Source organism: Corticium candelabrum, chromosome 1 (genome assembly GCF_963422355.1).
Source record: "Corticium candelabrum chromosome 1, ooCorCand1.1, whole genome shotgun sequence".
Lineage (NCBI taxonomy): Eukaryota > Metazoa > Porifera > Homoscleromorpha > Homosclerophorida > Plakinidae > Corticium > Corticium candelabrum.
In genome coordinates this window covers 10,022,527-10,042,484 of record NC_085085.1, presented here as the reverse complement: position 1 = coordinate 10,042,484, position 19,958 = coordinate 10,022,527, and the positions used below count along the sequence as shown (strand labels likewise).

General features: G+C 42.0%; 2 protein-coding genes across 3 annotated transcripts; one reads left to right on the top strand and one right to left on the bottom strand.

Annotated features, from left to right (window-relative positions):
- Positions 1–213: 213 nt before the first annotated feature.
- LOC134196071 (probable ATP-dependent RNA helicase DDX41) lies at positions 214–12,799 on the bottom strand. 2 transcript variants are annotated; one of them, XM_062665499.1, is made up of 21 exons: positions 12,691–12,799; positions 12,528–12,617; positions 12,395–12,472; positions 11,366–11,465; positions 8,782–8,856; positions 8,661–8,721; positions 8,487–8,604; positions 6,960–7,051; positions 6,808–6,901; positions 6,691–6,750; positions 6,557–6,620; positions 6,419–6,491; positions 2,290–2,370; positions 2,147–2,228; positions 1,497–1,578; positions 1,309–1,430; positions 1,150–1,246; positions 940–1,089; positions 808–879; positions 637–747; positions 214–577 (listed from the first exon to the last, which is right to left on the bottom strand). In XM_062665499.1, the coding sequence occupies exons 1-21, from the start codon at positions 12,700–12,702 to the stop codon at positions 441–443; spliced, it is 1,851 nt and encodes a 616-aa protein (XP_062521483.1). In that variant the 5' UTR covers positions 12,703–12,799; the 3' UTR covers positions 214–440. The 2 variants fall into 2 exon arrangements, with proteins under 2 accessions (XP_062521483.1, XP_062522206.1); XM_062666222.1 differs by lacking the exons at positions 11,366–11,465; positions 12,395–12,472; positions 12,528–12,617; positions 12,691–12,799 and adding an exon at positions 10,163–10,439 and having other exon boundaries at positions 215–577.
- Positions 12,800–13,007: 208 nt separating this feature from the next.
- Positions 13,008–15,159, top strand: LOC134197608 (heat shock 70 kDa protein 12A-like). Its single transcript, XM_062667290.1, has 3 exons — positions 13,008–13,355; positions 13,486–13,707; positions 13,774–15,159. The coding sequence occupies exons 1-3, from the start codon at positions 13,020–13,022 to the stop codon at positions 15,046–15,048; spliced, it is 1,833 nt and encodes a 610-aa protein (XP_062523274.1). The 5' UTR covers positions 13,008–13,019; the 3' UTR covers positions 15,049–15,159.
- Positions 15,160–19,958: the final 4,799 nt, after the last annotated feature.

Here is a 19,958-nt window from a genome sequence, read left to right as displayed (position 1 = left end):
CTTATACACGTGTTTCCGTAGGTGTGGTCACCGGGGAGATGAAGAGCCAAATAGGGCAACACGCGAATAACAAAATGCAAACGAAATAAAATAATTCGTGGGCGAGTGAGAGCGGCTTCGTGCTCGACAACAGCGACTGCGCTCACCGTGAGAGGCCAGACGACCGTCAGCTGGGCGGCTAGACAATCTATCAGCTGACGGAAACCATCGGGACCTCTGTAAACTTCATTTCAATTTTTCCCATTGGAAAACAGAACGCGTTATTTTATTCATTGGATACTGCGTGTGGTACAAGCTGCAGTCGGTGTCAATACACTGTAGTCTCGGATTTCACCGACTTTGTGGTACAACTTTTCTGTATGCATACATCTGCTCTGTCCTGCATGTGCATGCCTATACCCATTTACTCCTATCACCATATACCCCCACTTACACTCTGGCTACCAGTCCGCTGACGAGTTAGCGAGGTAGTCTCGACGGCCGATGCTGCCCGCTTGCTTGTTCTGCATTGCCTCCAGTTTGGGACACTCTGTTATTCGATGACCAAGACCGCCACAGTACGAGCATCCACGTTCCTCTACGCAAACAATTAAGAGTGATTGTCAAACAAACTCGAGCACGAGACTATAGTCTTGCCTCCAAGTTCAAGGTAGTCGTCGTTTTGTGATTCTAATGCAGCTAAGACGGGTGGAATCTTCTGTTTGGCTTCGACCAAGAGATGCTTCAAGTCGATGAGAGTCGACTCCGCTACAAGACAACACAAAATCACAATTTCAAACAATCGATTATTCCATGATCTCATCTCACAACATCCTTTATTGATAAACGTTGTTGCCAAACCAGTTTTCCCACATCGGCCTGTTCGACCAATTCGATGCACTTAACACAACGACCACTAAAAATTTAACAACATAGTACAATCATCACAAGGTGTCTTACCATAGCTTTCCATGTCCTCCGGCATGTCATAATTGATAACATGCTGAATATCGGGGAAGTCCAAACCTTTCGATGCCACATCGGTTGCTATGAGAACGTCTTTGTGTCCCTCTTTAAACTGACGAACTGCCCAATGCCTTTCTTCCTGATCTACAAGTAGATACGTAATTACTATATTTAATTACGCGATAGAAGTGACACCTACACAACCTTTGCCTCCATGAATCGCAACTGCCTCTACACCTTTAAGCAGTAGATATTCGTGCATATCATCTACATCTGCCTTCTTCTGAGCGAACACTAACACCTGCACCGTTTCTATCATTGATACCGTACACAAAATACGAACAAAATACAACCGATACTCACTGGTGGTGCAGTCTTTTGTAGACATTCCAGGAGATAAACGATTTTAGCTTCCTGCTTCACATACTCTACTTCCTGTATGACATCCAGATTCGCAGCTCCAGCTCTTCCTACATTGATTGTGACTGCAAGACAAACTGAGTTTAACGCAACAGTCTTAATTGAAAGAAGACACAACCATAGGAATTGACCTGGGTTTACAAGGGCACTTCGTGCAAAGTTCTGAATTTTTTTAGGCATCGTAGCACTGAACAGTAACGTTTGCCTTTGAGACTACAAAAAAATACACACAAGCATACAGATACACAACATGTGCAAACAATCAGATGAAGCAAACTCCATGTTCTCGCCCTAAAAGTGCAATAGCAGCCACGGTAGTCTGCATTGGTACATGCACCAGATGCACATGCTGCATGAAGTTTCAAGAGGGCATAAACGTACTATCCACAGTGACATGTTTAAAGCAGAGAAAGTGTTATGCAAGTCTTTAAATTATACATGGATTTAACACACATGTTGTTGCTTGCATCTTGTGAATTCAAGTGCATGCAGTAAATGACTCACAACGTGTGTTGGCACTGTTGGTTTCGCTCAAACCAATTTTAACAGCAAATAGTATCATCATAATGGTGACAGATGCATTGCTACCATATTTGGACCTCATCAAGTAACGGCCTCGCCATATACCACACTCTGTGCACATACGCAAAACAGACAACTAAAAGACGAACTGACAAACACATAACATCCAATTACCTAACAGATAAAAGGCATATGGACAGACAACTAGACAGACAAATACGCAAAACAAAACAGGTACTATAATACAGATGCTCTCTACCTTAAAATATGAAAGAATTGTTCTTATGTCTTCTTCAAAGCTCATGTCTACCATACGATCAGCCTCGTCCAGTACCAAGTAGCTAAATATATGTCACACATATTAACACAGCTCATAATAATTCAACACAACATCCATCATACCGACAAATAGTTACATTTAAAAATTTCTTGTCTAACAAGTCCATCAGCCTTCCAGGCGTTGCCACGACAATGTGAACACCTCTAAATCACAACATTGTATCATACTTCACTCGATTACAAAATGTCACACCTGACTACCACACTCAATACAACAGACAACCTACACAGCACAAAGCGATATACATACAGCGTATCTCCGGATGACCAAGAACAACGAGAAAAATCACTTAGCAGTGGGCATTGTATAGTGTATTACAAAATTAGCTCCAGTACAAACAGTCAAATTTTTGTGATCCAATGGCATAAGCCAAGTGGGAAAGGACACAGTCACTTCACCGCTATATCAAGCTCCAACTGAACAGGAATTGATGCACCCTTGCACAAAGCTGCAAACAGCTGAATTGATTACTGACCATTACCACACTTATTAAGTCCTTGTGTACTCGACCTGCATAAAATTACTCACTTCCAACAGAGTGAAGAAGCCCAAAATACGTTTGCTAGTACAGTTTGTTACAATAGTGCCAAATAAACATAAATGAGCCCACACGTCCATAACAGTCGAAACAGAATGTTGGTAGCTGCAAACGAGATCCTCAACCACTCTTACAAACAGAACATATTCATACCAACAGTACAAATTCCACCCAGTAAAGCACTCAACAGAAACAAGCCATAATGAACCTGGCATACAAACCCTTTTGCATACATTCATTAGAACCTACACTATCAAGATGGAATCAAAAAGAGGATATTAAATATTAACACAACATTTCGGTTCTCACAGAAAACAGTCATTCTCACAGAAAACAGTGGTTCTCACATCCAAATAAACACAATCAAAATACGTAATATTAATATACCTAGAAATCATTGAATTTCACTCATAATTACTTGCCTACTTCCCAGACCACCCAGAACTAAAGTCATTTACATATGGCAGGAACTGTACACATTGTTGTTTGTAGCCATTACTCCACAACTCAATATGGTAGCAACTGAAGTTTTGCTCATGAATATTATAAATTCAGTCAAACCAACATACACGCAATAGAAGAAACAATAAATAAAGATACCACACATGCGTGCCACAAGTACGCGCGCGTGCACACACACACACACACAGCAAACTGCTTACCATTGATATTGACTGACACAATACAAGCTGTAAGATAATTAATTGCAAATCAAGTATATCTACGGACCTTGTCGGTGTCTCAAAATGCTTTCTAGTAACTGACACTCTTGTGAACAGGAGATATCTGTAATTATCAAAACTTGTACAATATTGCTGGCATATTCACGCACTTAATAGGCATCAGAAACATATTGTGATACCAGCAGCATAACCATATTCACATTATAGACTGGATTCAAGTTACATAATCTTTAGTAAGTAGAGCGGCAATGTAGCTGATACCCCAAAACTTTCAATTCCAATACAGTCAACCCTCGATACAACTTATAGCTAAAAATTCTCTCGGATTAGTTAGAACGGGCAACCAATTAAGGCATATAGAGTATCACAGCAACTCTCACTACATGTGCACAATACGTGCCAAAAGGTGTGCCGAAGGCAGGACAGGCTGCATAACCTGGATGTCAGTAAATCAAGGAAGATTTCTACTGTATACTCCTATGCATGTTTGTACTCTCTCTTGCGTAAGTCAGTGTAGTTATATCGAGTGTCATTATATCAAGAGTGGAGTACCATCTTTTGTAGGCATGCAATCTTGTTCCATGCTATCTACATTGTTATATATCGTGACGTCTTATATCGTGGTGTCATTATATCAAGGGTTGACTGCACATGGATTAGCATACTATTTGCCACGAGATACCTACTTGCACTGGACGAGATTACCCTTTCTGGCATAAATAGTCTACCTAACTCATTCATCATATCATCATCATCATCATCATCATCATCATCGTCGTCATCGTCGTCGTCATCATCATCACCACCACCACCACCACCATCATCATCAGAACGCCTTGTGTATAGAATTATTTTATGTAGAAATACTGGTGCACAGCAGTAGACACACAAAACTTTACAGAGGAAGGTCCAAATCTAGCAGCAAGGAAACCTCGACAACCAGGTATCCAATCTCGTCATATCAGAACCTTCCCAAACCTTGTCTTCCTGCTGGTAAAACTCTCTCGAAAGCCCTGAACTCTTACAACAAGAACGTATCTGTAGACAAATATCATTGCCATGGGAATATCACTATTTCAATAGCAATAACAGCTTTGTATGATCAATCACACCCACTAAGTTAAAAGAAAAGATTCAATCTGCTCTCTTACAAGATTCAAACTGTCATCTCACCACTAATATTGTATTACCAGGGTTCTTGTTAGAGACTCTTGGGAGCTTGGCGGGATGGACGGGTCCACGATGGCATGCAGTCTGCTCTCTACACTGTGCAGTTGCACAGTCCAAGTTGGACATGCGCACTTAAGCCAATCTCCAGTGAAGTATATTTTGCGTGGTAGCTAGTGCATGTAACATACGTTCAAGTGCCCTGGCAAGGAAATCAACTTCAATCTCAAAGCCTGAAATGTTCATAGGTTGCGCATGTGCAAGTTCCATGAACAAACTACAGAAAGACTGTCTGGTGAGTCGGAAGTCAAGCATTGATTGACGTGCATGGACAACTGTTGTTAATTTATCAGAGGCCATGACTAGTCTAGAGTAGATTGTAGGAGCTACGCTTCTTGGACAGGAGGTGTGCTTTCTGTGTCACGAGAAGGGCATCTGGGACAACTATCAATGACAGCGCATCCGGAACTGCAATCAACTCAAGTACATGTCTAGAGCAAAGCTATTATCCCGTGTTCTTTTGTAAGAGCCTGGATTTGTGGCTAATATCACCTTACTAAGTAATATAATATTGTGTTTTAGTAGTATGGAATTCTCATACATTCCTTAGCTGTCAAACTTTGGACTCCTATCTATTGTTTCTGAGCGTGGTGCACTCTTACTGGAGTGTGGCACTGCACCACGCTGTAGCGAGAACCCTGGTATTACATATAACTAGAATACTGTGTTTTGATAACTACAAACCACTCCTTACATTGTCAGCACCTTGACATACAGAGTAATAAAGACGTAATTACTAGGCACTCACAAGAAATTGATAAATTGATAAGCACACAAGTAACACCTATAATGATGCAATATGTATCATCCACAAACACTGCACATACCAAAAAGTTTCAGAAACGACTGCAAGGATATGTACATATTGGTGTAATCAATTTCAAAAATCAAGTAAATACACCCGAACATGCATCTCTTACAGTTACTTCTATTTTGCTAACAAGCAAAACCCTAATTTCAGAACCGGTAGGAATTAAAGAAGATGATCTTTGTCCACATCACTAAAGAGAAACATTTGTCCATAAAATCTAACTAAATATGAAGTTGAAGATAATCGTAAGGTGACAGGTGCACATACTGTATTCGTCCACCACACTGGGCCCAAACACTTCAATCAAAACTGCTTTGCAACTCCAAAGTTTTCGTAATGAAATCCTCTAACTCAATAGGAGACCCTGTCGTAGTATCACATGTAGGAGCAGAATTTGGCTCAATGGGAAGTACATCTGACTCCACGACTACAAGAATGTATGTCACTGGCAAACTAATTGACATGTACTTGCCAAGTGAAGCAACTTAACCACTCTTGAGCGTGTAGTCAAAAGGTATGAATCTGAGCAAATTACGATGGTGGACTTTCTATATAAGCCCCGCTTAAATACAAACCCGAGTATCCTTTTACTACACAAATAGCTTCTTCCATTCCATCATTTAATTAACATTTTAAGAGCTTGTATTGGGACAGATACTGTATTTTGGCTGGTATTAGGCAATAGAACAAGTCCCTCATTTATTTATTGTACAGTGATATTCATACAAGAAAGTACCAAAACTATAAGCTCAAGCAGAAAGTGTACGCCATTGTAAATGGAGCTCAGTAATAGCTCATCATTAGCAAACCATCTGAATAATTGCTGTGACTTGCTAATGGTTGCATGGAAACAAACAGGCTCACTAAAACAATACCATACTAACAGTCAACACGCAAGCCATGCTATAGCAATATTACAAAATGTGATGCACCTTCTAATGCCTTCAATCTGATCTCTCATTGCAGTTCCACCCATGCAAAGAACTGACTTTATTCTGGGATGCCCTAGAAATAACATAATCACATGGCTACAATATGGTAACTGCAAGAAACAACACTGATAGTCGCACCATCTTTGTACAGAGCTTCCGCATGTTCATAGATTACATCATACGTTTGAGTAGCCAATTCTCTCTGTAATTAATTAAACACGTTATGAAGCAATCAAATGCATCTGAAACCTTCAAGCATCAAAGAAACAGACCGAAGGGCAGACAATAAGACCATAAGGACCTTCATTACGAACAAATGGCAATCGCCTTTCCTAAAAATAACATCATCCTCACTATTCACCATGTTAATGAAAACAAATCACAAATACCTGCTCCAAACAAAACATGATAAGCGGCAGAACAAAGACTAATGTCTTTCCAGATCCTGTAAAAGCAATACCAATCATGTCCCTTCCTTGAAGCCTGAATCAGAAATGAGATGACATCGAGATTATGAATATGTCATTTCCACTCAGCTTACACAGCTGGAATTCCTTGAATTTGTATGGGTGTAGGATGAGTGATTCCTTTAGTTTTCAGCAAACGTAGAACAATCTGGGGAAACTTCATCTCCTAAAAAAGATATTCACCGTTGTAAGATCACACATGCAAAAATTAATGCATGCAGCAATGTCCATACAGACAGATGACTACCAGCAAATGCTAAAGTAAATGGTCACCTCATCCCATTGGAGAACTAACACTGCACATACAGTATATACTCTCTCATTCAACTCTGCTATTAATGAATAATTTTCACACACACACACACACACACACACACACACACACACACACACACACACACACACACACACAAAACTGAAATTTTCTACCACACCTATCCAGTACCCAAACAATAAAACCTGTCATAACAGAATTCAGGAACAGAGAGCAAGCAACTCTAATGCAAAAACATTAAAGAGACACGGTCACTATATGCATAAGACATGCGCATTCTCGTTGACACTGCCTGCTTGCGTGGATCGCTTTAGCCTCATTTTAGATTCTGCAAAAAGTTAGATCAGAACAAAAAATATATGGCATTTCCGAAACAAAAATAATGTAAATCTAATGATGAAGAAGCTGAAAAAATCTAGCTAAGCCAAACGGGAATTCGTTTGATATATACAGCAGTGGCATAGAAAGATGTTCACGAGCGAGAGGGCTGTACCGTGAATGTCATCATGAGTAAGCAAAAACTACCTCGCTTGCCAGACCGTAAACAGATTTGCAAAAAGTCAGTAGCACAGATAACTTCAATTCCTACAGTGAGTAAGGAGCTGCATCCCCCCCCAGCTCCTACACCAGTGTATGGGATAATATGTTTTGCCGGCTTCTGTCTGGGCAAGCACTTGAGACAAAAAAACACTCTAATTTTGTGTTGTATTAACTGGTGTTACCATTTCCTACACAAGTACGCTACTGTATTGTGCTCCACAGCTTGATTCGTAAGTGAGGTACTTCTGTACCACGATTGGTGTGGTAGGAGAGTGTGAGATACAGTTGTAGCGGGAAGTAAGTGAGATAAGGAAAGACGCAAAGGCGGCTTTGCAGGAAGAGGCTGCAAGTGCGAATCTGCAAAGTTACGCCGCATAATTACAGGACTGTGTTCAATTCTAGCTTGCAGCTCCAGAATGTCAGGAACTGCAGATCCAGAGAGGTAGAGGTGCATTAGTTTGCTAAAAGGTCGTCCAAGCCTTTCCCGTGCATAGCTTAAAAATCATGCTTCAGTGAAACAAGTGTGCATGAGAGACATCCGGTCACGTGTTCTAATAAAAAAGTGAATCAAAAAAGATCCAGAAATGCTCGTTGATAGGATGTAGAAGTGTCTAGAAAACTGATTAGTTATTTCAAAAGCGCTTTTGATTGGGAGAAACCGATGAGTGCAGTCACACTGGAGTCCGAGGGCAATCGTGACCGTGTTCCTTTAATGGTCAGGTTGACAACAAACATTACAATCAGTCTTATTGTGTCCAAATCTATCAAAAACAACAGAAAACAAAACCTTGAAAGTCTTTATAGGTGGTGGCACATAATCACCCTCAACCAAGATATGCCACTTTGCCCGAATTCTGTCTTGTTTTGACTTAGGCATATGCATTATATACCTTGGTGCCTGCCATCTAAATAACATGATCATTGCCATGCCATAGATTGTGTGGTCCATTCTCTTTCTTACCCTGTTCTCAGACTCTCAGAATATTGAATACCTTTAGCAAGTTCAGTGGCAGCCATTAAAGCTATTGAGACAAACAGTACATGTAATTTAGTGTAATGTTCAGAATAAAGAAACGAATAACCAGTTCTCTCAGCTACACTCTCCAATATCTTCTCCTCTTCTCTGACTTGTTTCTCATAAGCTGACTCTCTTTGAGCTAAATGCCAAAACACAATAATAAGAAAGCTATTCCATAGTTCAGCAATAGTCAGATTAGATCCAAGCAGAGGCAGTCAATATATTTAGCAATACAATTAACCGGAGAACAGTATTGTATTGCTCACTTTTTCAACTGGCTGGTATGTTAAATACCCTATCTCAATGCATGGCCAAGGATTATTTAACAAATTAAGAAATTATTCCTATTTAAATGCCTTCAAAGTCAACACATTGTGAAAAATGGAACATTTTTCATACATATTCCAACAAATTAGCTGCCAGCAGTAAGTGACACATCGTAAACACCCATTTTAGCAACATATCCTAAACTTATCTGACAGTAAAGTGAATCACATCTATTAACATAATCATAGTTACCACAGTCTATTTCCTCGCCTTATCAGTTAAAAATGACTAAATTAAAACCACTGTTTAGAAAACATGTGGCACTTGGCACTTCCTTCTAACAAGTAAGACCGATTTACTAAAAGCAACACGATATTATAGAGACCACTGCACACTATGTCTAAATCAGTGCCATAGATTTCAAATTCAACAATATTTTATACCAGTAATATCGTGATGATAATGATAGTGCCTTGTGTTTGCCAAAGTAGTCAATTGTAAACATAAACAAAAACAAGTAAAACACTCTTGACATACGCAACGTATATATACAAGACATATCTGGTCTAATGCAAAGACAACCGGTCGTTGTCAAACCTATGCCACTTTCCTCAACTTGCAACAAGGCAGGTTTATGTTTAGGCTTAGAATTAACTGGTTTCATGCAAGTGAATACAAGTAGAGGCTGCTGACAACAGTGATCATGTGTTCGCAATATCAAATCGCAGTAAAATACATATATCCAGGCCAAAAATTCCATGTTCACAGCACTTCAAGTAATGAAAGATAACCAAAGATATAAGATGCTTCCTTACCCTCATTTGGAGCAGAAGAGATCACAAGGCATCTTCTACTCTTCTGATAGAAACTCAGAAGAAGCCACAGAAAAAAGCTCCTGCAAGTGCAGTTGCTATGGATTTTGGACTAAGTGCTGTTGTGGAGGCACTCATTGGTGTCCTTATAACTACAACCCAGTAAAGCGGAAACACAGTAAAAACCAAATGGATGCCTTCCATAAAGTGATAGCCCAGAAACTGATGTGTCTAACAGGCCATGACAGCAAGCAATGACTACTGCTTGTACAGTTTGATCTGCAACGAGCAAACATCTGGCCTAGTAAGCATACTGTGGAGGTGAATCTCTTCTGATCTCTTTGGCATGTTTTAGGAAAAGCACACCTTTTTTTCATAGCTTCAGTTCTTCTGGTTTCATTGTCCCCTTCTAGAAGAGCTCTTCCAGACAGTTAGGAAAGGAAAGAAATCCAACCACTGACCCTAGATACAAACACCACGTCAAAAGTTCATGCCATGCTATGTAGTCCATGAAGAATGGCTAAGTATGCCATGAGTTAAACCATTCTTGCTATGATGTCAATGTGGCAATGTGGCAACTGATGTTGTTGTGACGAACGTGTTGGTGTGTCTCCAGAAGTTGTGGTCAGTAAAACTGGTCACAGTCTGACCAGTTTTTTAATAGTCTTTGTTTACTCCTCAACATGATGAAAATTATGATAAATCAGTACTCCTTCCCAATTATAGGCAATTCACTTGCGTTCGCTTTTGGTCCTCAGTCAGCAAGTATGGCACCCACTTGGCAGCAAACATTTTGTAGACAAGATGTGATGAAAGCATTCGATACACAAATGCAGAAGAAATTCCACCTCTTTTGCTACCTCTTCACAAGTAAAGCAGCACTCTTGCTGCATTAGCTCGTCAACAGCCTGCACATTCTTTCCCTGCTGATGTTTGAGGACGGCCTAATTGTTCATTGTCTTTGATGGATTCCCTCTCTTACCAAATCTCACTACCCGTTTCTACACTGCCGTGGCTGCTAGAGCAAGATCTTGACAGACTTCAGTTAACTCAATGTGGATTTTCAACTTTGATGTCTGCCCTTTACCCTTGTTCAGTCACTCCATGCAGACATGAAAAAACACCACGTCTCATTCAATCACACTACGGTAGCTCACTGCTACTGCTATGGTTAATGACGTAAAATGCAACCAACTAATTTTGTTTTGGTAGCAGAAACACAAAACATTTCTAAATAGACAATTGAGGAGAGTTTGGCAAGAACATTTGAAATGACCCTCATATACTAGCAATGCCAACTGCCAAATACATTAAACTGAGATCACCATACACATGAAACAGATCTAGAAATCACAAAATTAGTGGTCAGCCCCTGAGTCACCTAGAATAAAATGCTACGAAGGCTCTATGACACCAAAACTAATGTTTCCCAACAGCCTGCCATTACACTGTTTCTCTGTTTCATTGTTTAGCCACTTGAGTCATCATTGACATTCTAAGCAACATCTTGATAGTTGTGTACCATTACCTTGACACGTGACTATAATTAAGTTTAAGTTCATTTCTTACCCTCTGCTTGCTTCTTTAGCTCACTATGCTGATCGAGAAGAGAAACATTATTCTTGCGTCCAAAAGGCTCCTCATAATCAGCATCTTCCGTTAACTTGCCCTATGTAATATAATCACTATATGAAACACTATACTAAGACACCATTTACAATTAAGTTGGTTTACCAAACATGCACTACCAACAACATATCAAAATCAGCAGCTAACTAAATACAGAACCTCGATTCAAAACACATTGTTCAAGTACCATGTTACCAAGCCACAGATATATATATGTAGGTCAGGGTCGTAGCAAGCGGTCTGGCAAAACGCCACACTCTTTTTCCAAAAGTTGAGTTTCGCCAATCAACAATTAAAGTAAACTTCCGGAATAGAGTATAGCTGATTAAATATATTAAATACTGTATTTCTTCAGACTCCCTATGCCCTTGATGTTCCCAGATTCTCTCGTTTTCAAAACAAGAAAAGCCTGGGCTGGAACGACAGGGGGACGAGACTGGCACTTGACTTGCGACATTTAGGACGTTGTCCAGCACACATCCAGGATTTCTATGGCATGCAGACACCACATCAAAGCATGCCCATTATCAAGACATTCCGCATTATCCTCACCAGCCTCCAAACTTCAATTTTCCGAAGAGGTTATTTGGAAAACAGAAGACTTCTCTTAATTTCAGGTCGTCTTGGTTTCACGAGTGACCATTTCTTCATTACGAAGCTATCATAGCGACATTGTGTTTTGCCACCTGTTTAGAAAGAGGCTCACTCTGAAACGGCTCAGTGAAATCTAAGACTGACTGATGCTGCTTTGTAACTAACCTGAATGTAGAGTAATCCAATAACTAGATAATCAATTAGTTCTTTATTAATTAATATTAACCAATGTATTTAATTAATTATTTTTACCGGACCATGTTTACAATGCTTGCTATATGGTCTTCTAAACGCAAAACTTTTACGTACAGTCTTTGAACTGCATATGGAAACTTATCACTAGGACTCAATGTTAGTAAATTTTTCACAACTTACAGTCACGACCCCATCGGAAACTGTTTGCGATTCTTTCCTGGCAATACTGTCCATCCTCAACTGAGACATCTGTTCCAGCTTCAAAACAACAATTGCCTGACACCCCCGCGTACACACTGAACAATTAACGCACTTTCTGTCGCTTACGCTGCTTTATGGGTACGTATGGGACATAACTATCGTCGTCGTCTTCGTCCTCCTCGGCAGAGTGTGACGTCCTTTTCTAGAGAAACTAATATGAGACCAAAACTGCAACCAAGTAGGCAGAACTAACGCAGAACCGAAATAACCATCACCTTCGATGCCATTTTTCAATCCTACAATCCAATTCAGCAATATCTTAACGTCGCACTGCTGAACGTAACGACACCTCTGGGATGTAAGCGGTAGCGGTAACGTGCGTTAGAGACGCCACGCCTCGGACCCCCAATCAACTATTTTTCAAAGTACAAGTACAGTACGTACGTTGTACACTGACAGTACACATACGCACTGCAGGCAAAATTTGTTGTTTGCATACATTAAACACAGATTACTTATTTATTGGCAATCCAGAACTTTGGCATATGTCTAAATATAGTACCACTCCACCAGACTCCACCCACCACTCACTTAGCATTTCGCAATGAGCGGAGTAGTGTCGACAGGCACTTCTAGGCCAACCGTCAAACATGCTCCATCACATTTTGTCGTTGCAGCGATCGACTTCGGTACAACTTTCAGTGGCTACGCGTTTTCTTTCACGAGAGATCCGGACAGTGTGCACATGATGAGAAAGTGGGAGGGCGGAGACCCTGGTGTCACAAACCAAAAGACACCCACAACGCTTCTGCTCAAACCCAACGGCGACTTCCACTCGTTTGGATTCAGCGCACGAGACAACTATCACGATCTCGACGAGAACGAGGCCGAACGATGGTTTTACTTCGAGAAATTCAAGATGACCCTTCATTCCAATCAGGTGAGGGCGTGCACAGTTGTTTACAGTCTCGAAAGACTAGTAGGTTGCTCTTAGCTGCCTGTGGGGTTTATTCGTTGTTAGACTTAGTTTATAGTTAATTAAAAATCTTAATGTCCGTTTGCTACTGCAGGAGCTTCACAAAGGAGTAGAAATCGAAGCAGCTAACGGGAAGGGCATGCTTGCACTGAAGATCTTCGCTCATGCGTTAGAGTTCTTTAAGGAGCACTGCCTGCAGGAGCTCTCGGACCAGTCGTCGACGCGAATTACCAATGAAGACGTGCGTTGGGTCATCACGGTACCGGCCATTTGGAAGCAGCCGGCCAAGCAGTTCATGAGACAGGCAGCCTATGAGGTACGCATAAGACACATACTCATTTTTACGAAATGGAACAATTTTTGTGTGATTTTAAAATTAAAGGCTGGACTAGCGAGCTCTGAAAACCCGGACCAACTACTTATTGCTCTGGAACCTGAAGCTGCCTCCATTCACTGCCGCAAACTAAAGCAGCGAGAAAGTCTTCAAGAGATCGATGCACAGAGCCAGCAGTCGAAAAGCATCCCGCCAGTAAAATCTCCTTTGTCGACTGACTTCATTGCCGGCACGCGCTACATTGTAGTTGACTGCGGTGGCGGTACTGTTGACGTCACGGTCCACGAGGTGGAGGATGGAGGAACTTTGAAGGAATTGCACAAAGCGTCCGGAGGAGCGTGGGGCGCCACTGGAGTCGACACTGAATTCCAAAACCTTCTCGTACGAATCTTTGGTCAAAAATTCATTGAAAAGTTTTGCGCTGTCAAGCCGGCCGGATGGGTCGACCTCATGATTGCGTTCGAAGCGAAGAAGAGAACAGCTAATACAACCAAATCTAATCCTCTCAACATGTCGTTACCGTTTTCTTTTATCGACCTGTACTTGAAAGTGACAGGAAAGAACGTGGAGACGGCGATTAAAAATTTTGGCGACCCGGATGTCAAATGGTCCTCTCAAGGCATGCTGAGACTGGGTCCTGCTGCTATGAACAAACTGTTTTCCCCAATCGTGAATAAAATTGTCGAGCACGTCAAGGAAATGCTAGCCAAACCGGACTTGTTCGGAGTCAACTTCCTCTTCCTTGTGGGAGGCTTTGCGGAATCAGCTCTTCTTCAGTCGGAAATTAGACAGCACTTCGGCGACCGTCTTCGAGTCATAATACCGCAAGATCCCGGACTGGCGATTCTAAAGGGAGCCGTCATGTTTGGTCTCGACCCGACCATTGTACGCGTGCGCCGTTCCGCTCTCACTTACGGCGTCGGCGTTCTCAACGCGTTCGAAGAAGGAAAGCATCCGCCAGAGAAAAAGACGACCAAGGGAGGTAGAGATTGGTGCACCGATGTGTTTGATACTTTCGTTGTGGTAGACCAGTGTTTGGCGCTTGGAGACACCGTCGTGAGAAGCTATACGCCGGCGAAAGCTGAGCAGACCAGCACCATCATCAGTATCTTTAGTTGCAACAAGGAGCACGCCATGTTCACTACAGATCCGGGCGTGAAACGATGCGGCGAGCTTCATTTGGATATGCCTGACACGACGGGCGGAAATTCGCGCGAGCTTCAGATGATGATGATGTTTGGTGACACTGAAATTAAGGTCGAGGCACTGGACCTCACTAGTGGCCAAAAAGCTCACGCCTCGATAGACTTTTTGAATAAGTAACAAAAGCCCAAACTGCATGTCTGACGTATATATGGTTCGTACATATATATTGAAAGCGTTTGGTACATCAGTGGCGTAATCAAAACAGACTGAGCACATAATACTGAATAGCCCGTTTCATGGAGCTGCTGCTTGTCCATGCACACCCGCAATATTATCTAGAATCTGTCTATTGGTGACATCGGGAAAAAATGAAAATTTCTGCAGTGGCATTACAGATCGAGTCTCCAAAACTGGAGACATCAACCAACATTGTAAAACATTATTAATTGTCAATTTCTAACTGGATAGAGACACCTACTAAAATCGAGGCCTAGAGATATATGCTCTGCCCGCTATTGAGGACGCAAACTAGACAGTTTTCTAATTGATTAATTGGAATCACTTAGAAAGCTGTCATGCGTAATTCACCGCACCTACACGTTTCAGACGGTATATATATATATATATATATATATATATATATATATATATATATATATTATCCTATATATATACACACACACATATATATATATATCTGATTGATTTGGACTGATTTCCTCGTGCAAGTGTGACCACTTATAGTCAGTCAGAGTGTGACTCGAAGTCTACAGAGGTCATTCTCGAGTCTTTGATTTTGACCCATGCGTGTAATCAAATTATCTATAGAATTTATTTGATGGTATTCTATCTCTATCTAGAAAAGTCTGATCTGTCTGTCTGTAATATCAATCACGCCAAAACTGCTGGGCCGATCGCCACGAAACCGTGCATGAAGACTGCGTTCCACACCACAATGCAAACGCACGCCTCAGTATTTAGGCGGTCCCCTCTCTGGGGGTCGACCGCCAAGTGAAATCTCGCGACGACGTGATCGCGGTGCGACTTCGAATTTACGATCCCCATGCACATGTCGGGAGAATATCTGTTTCATACCTGGGTTTCACTCTACCGGCGGTATCGAGTGTATTCTGTACATACGACATCAGCAACAACAGGATTGCTTTCATCCCTCAATCGGTAACAGTTACGGTTACGGGTATCTCTCCCTCTCCCTCTCCTCTCTCTCTCTCTCTCTCTCTCTCTCTCTCTCTCTCTCTCTCTCTCTCTCTCTCTCTAATATATATATATATATATATATGACCAGCATTTGACATTTTTAGTATCAGCCAGTGTCAAATGCTAAAATTGGGGCTTCAAGTAAAATAGACTTAACTAAACAATTTGTTGGTACGTGTACGCACGCAGTTAATTGACGGGCTGAGACTTCAAGCTGCTAACGTTTACCATCTAATTGAATCTAGAAAGCCAACACAACACGTATTGCTATGCAATGTCCATTGAACAGCGTGATTCAAAACGTGTGCGCGATCGTAGAAGTTTCGAGCATCGCCGACGTTACCTCGTCAGGCTGTGTGAAGCAAGAAAAGCAGAGTGTGTTGACATACAATCAAAACTTACTTATGACCGATACTACGACGGAAATCCTTCTAAATGGCTTGATTTTGATATTTATGTAATACATTTTGTATACGCGATGTTATATACTACTTTGTTATGTGGCGTACGCACGTGACTATTAGTTAGACTATTTATCTATTTTAACATGTAATATTTCTGTTACGTGCACGTCTGTTGAGCAAAATCAATAACTTTGGCAACAGTAGCTATACTGAGCCTGCAATATCGACCTGCGTTCATGCACGCATTGGCATCTATGAACTGCAATCGTGATATATACGAGTATACATGCATGTGCAAGTGCCTATAGTCCATGACTATCTATGAATAAGAAACGTTACATATAGACCAATCTAGGCATCGCTAAACATTGATAATGTAGTACGAGCACCTTTCAAGCGCAACTACAACGCTACTGAAATTCGGTAAAGCCGACTTCATACTAATTAAGTTGCTTGTTTCTTCTTGCCCTAAATTAGTCTTCCGTAAACTGCACAGCGACGATGATTGCCATACATTGAACTGTAATCGTTTATCTCAAATCCAATCTCATCACACAATACAGTTTGCGCTCGTTCCTGCAAACTGTAACTGCTGAAATGACAGAGAAAGTGAACGATACGCCGATGGTTGACATTCGATTGCTGCAACAACAGCTAGACAAGCTTGCTCTAAGCTGGATTTACAATATGCAAACGCTTGAGCGTCGCGTCGCGTAGTACAAATTCAAATTGTAAATGGTCGACGCGACGCGTCGAAACAGAATCGAGTTCTATTTGAAGCTGGATTTACAATATGGAAACGCTTGAGCGTCGCGTCGCGTGCGTCCTGTCACGTTGTCTTGCGTGGGAGTGGCACGTATCGCGTCACACCATTCACAATACGATTTCAGCGCGCTGTAGACGTCGCTGCCTGAATTATTGAACTGACCACTCGCGCTTCGATTTTCTACTAGCAGAGCTCTGCCGGAATCCCCAGCTTGCTCAAAATCAATTTCTAGACGTTCTCCCATGCACGCAGGTCTTTGTACATCTTGCAGTTGATCATCCACAAGCAAGGACAGCTCCCTACACAATCTATAGACCGCTCAACGTCGAGTACAGCGCCCAAATCGATAATCATTGCCCACGGAAGCCACACGTGCATTTATAGTTGGCTGTGATTGGTCGAAATCAAGGTGCTACTTCCGACGCGACGTGTATAGCTTCTGGTTCGACGCTCGAATAGAACTTGGTTCTATTGGACGAGTCGCGTCACGTCCGTCGAACGTCGCGTCCGTCGAACGTCGCGTCCGTCGAACGTCGCGTCCGTCGAACGTCGCGTCCGTCGAACGTCGCGTCCGTCGAACGTCGCGTCGCGTAGACCATTTACAATTTGAATTTGTACTACGCGACGTGACGCGACGCGACGCACGCGACGCGACGCTCAAGTGTTTGCATATTGTAAATCCAGCTACGTAACCATGCTAGTGTGAACAGGCTACTAGATAGTTAGGTCGAACGTAGAGATACGTGCCTGTACTTACGCTCTATACTGTCGCCGTGGAGTTACAGGCACGTGTAGCGCCCAATCACATCGCTATTGCGAGTCCACTACAACTAAAGAGGACTGTCTAGCTACTAGCCTGTCCATTCTTCGCGGTCCTACAAATGTTCTGCGTTTCTGAATTGCTGTCATCAACGGTCGAAAAATACAGCTTCTGTACATTTTCTGAGAAACACGAGGTGGTCGAAGAACAAATTAGCCAACCAGACTACACGGTTACGTTTCTATCAAAATATTAACATGGAGGAATGCACGCACGCGCAGTTACTAAAACGTCTGAGACTTGGACTGCAGACCAAACTGTTACAGAGCCAGACACACACACACACACACACACACACACACACACACACACACACACACACACACACACACACACACACACACACACACACACACACACACACACACACACACACACACACATGCACGCACACACACACACATTGAACCTTGAACCTTGAATCCGACCATCGTAAAAGTGATGTTATAACGGTGTCCTTGAGCAGAGCCCTAGACAAATCACATCTCATTTACTACAGAATCGGCTGTGTCTGGTGAGATCGCCCTTTCGACGAAAAATCTACAAGGGCAAAATGATCAAACAATCATTTGTCTTCTTACGGTGACTTTTAATTCCTTTATCGCAGAATGTGTGTCACTGAGATCTATCATGTCCTAGACTATACCAATCATTCCCAATTCCAGGGGCTCGCAGATCAATCTTGGTCCCATCAGAAGCGTAGAAAGCAAATTTGGATTGGTCCGGCGTAGCGCGCGTTATAGGGGCGTGTACCTCACGTGACTGTAATTAACTAAAGTGCGTAGTCACTTACGTCATTAAATAATTATCACAACATAGTTACGATAATTGACTTTGCTGGTTCCTCTAAAATTGCCAAAAATTCTAAGACGGTGTTCATTTCCCCAACAAAATCATTAGCAATAATATCCAAGTCCAGACTATCCAGTCTTTCCTTGTGCATATTTAGCAGCAGAACGTGATTGAGCCTTGTCTGACGCATCTACTTCGTAGGTATGTCTTAAGACGTCTCATGGCAGAAAAGCTTCGCTCGCTTACAGCATTTGTAGATGGCATTACTAGAATAAGACGAGCTAAGCAGCATACTTCACTGTAGAATGATCGCTGGCCATCTGACAAACTTCTAAGATACTGCAGGCAATCTTGCAATGATACTGCTTCCTGCTTCTTCCTTGAAAACCACGTGCCGAGGTTCAGCAACTGTGCTTCCAATTCTACAGGTTTGAAGTCATCTTTGTAAAATGACGTTACTTGCTGAAAATATTAAAGCTTGAAAGCACTGCTGATTGGCAGCAGTGACAAGCAGCCCTTCAAGGTTCTTGTATACAGCGTAACCAGGCTGATCAAAGCGCTTTCTGATGCCGGAAATAGCCAGATCAAGGGCTTCAAAGTACTGACGGCGATAGTGTTCCTCAACCGTTGTGCTGTGAAAACCATCTCCAGATCCTACTTCTAGTCGAGAAGGAGCTTTCCTTTTTCGGGGAAGGACAGGCTCATTGGTACCAGCATGCTGACAAGACTGGCCAACTAGAGCAAAGAAGAGGCTGAATGCTTCATCAGTACGCATGCCTATCAGGGTCTCCAATGACATCTGAGCCATTTCTTGGCCATCTGCTGCCGACATTGACTGTTTCTGGAGTGCTCGGCTAAGATTGTTGGTAATTTGTAATACTTTCCTGCTGAGATGCAAGCGAAGAGAAGATAGTACTGTGACATTTGAGTCTTGACGCCAATGATCCTTCCTTTGACATCTGGATCAAGTCTCTTGTCAAGGCACTCATCCCAGAGCTGCTGGAGTGTATTGTAGTTGTCAATAATACTCTGAAGGCGTCCACACAAACCTTGTTGGACAAAATGATCTGATACCTACAGCCAGTCC

Bases quoted from the DNA above. Each gene is read 5' to 3' on its own strand.
- LOC134196071 (XM_062665499.1), bottom strand. The intron at 8,722-8,781 runs GTTATTCGTTTC...TTGTCTCAATAG, and splicing joins GAGTGTAGCTGAGAGAACTG to CTTTAATGGCTGCCACTGAA. The intron at 578-636 runs GCAAGACTATAG...TTGTTTGCGTAG, and splicing joins CGACTACCTTGAACTTGGAG to AGGAACGTGGATGCTCGTAC.
- LOC134197608 (XM_062667290.1), top strand. From the start codon at position 13,020: ATGAGCGGAGTAGTGTCGACAGGCACTTCTAGGCCAACCGTCAAACAT. The intron at 13,356-13,485 runs GTGAGGGCGTGC...TTGCTACTGCAG, and splicing joins TGACCCTTCATTCCAATCAG to GAGCTTCACAAAGGAGTAGA. The intron at 13,708-13,773 runs GTACGCATAAGA...TTAAAATTAAAG, and splicing joins TGAGACAGGCAGCCTATGAG to GCTGGACTAGCGAGCTCTGA.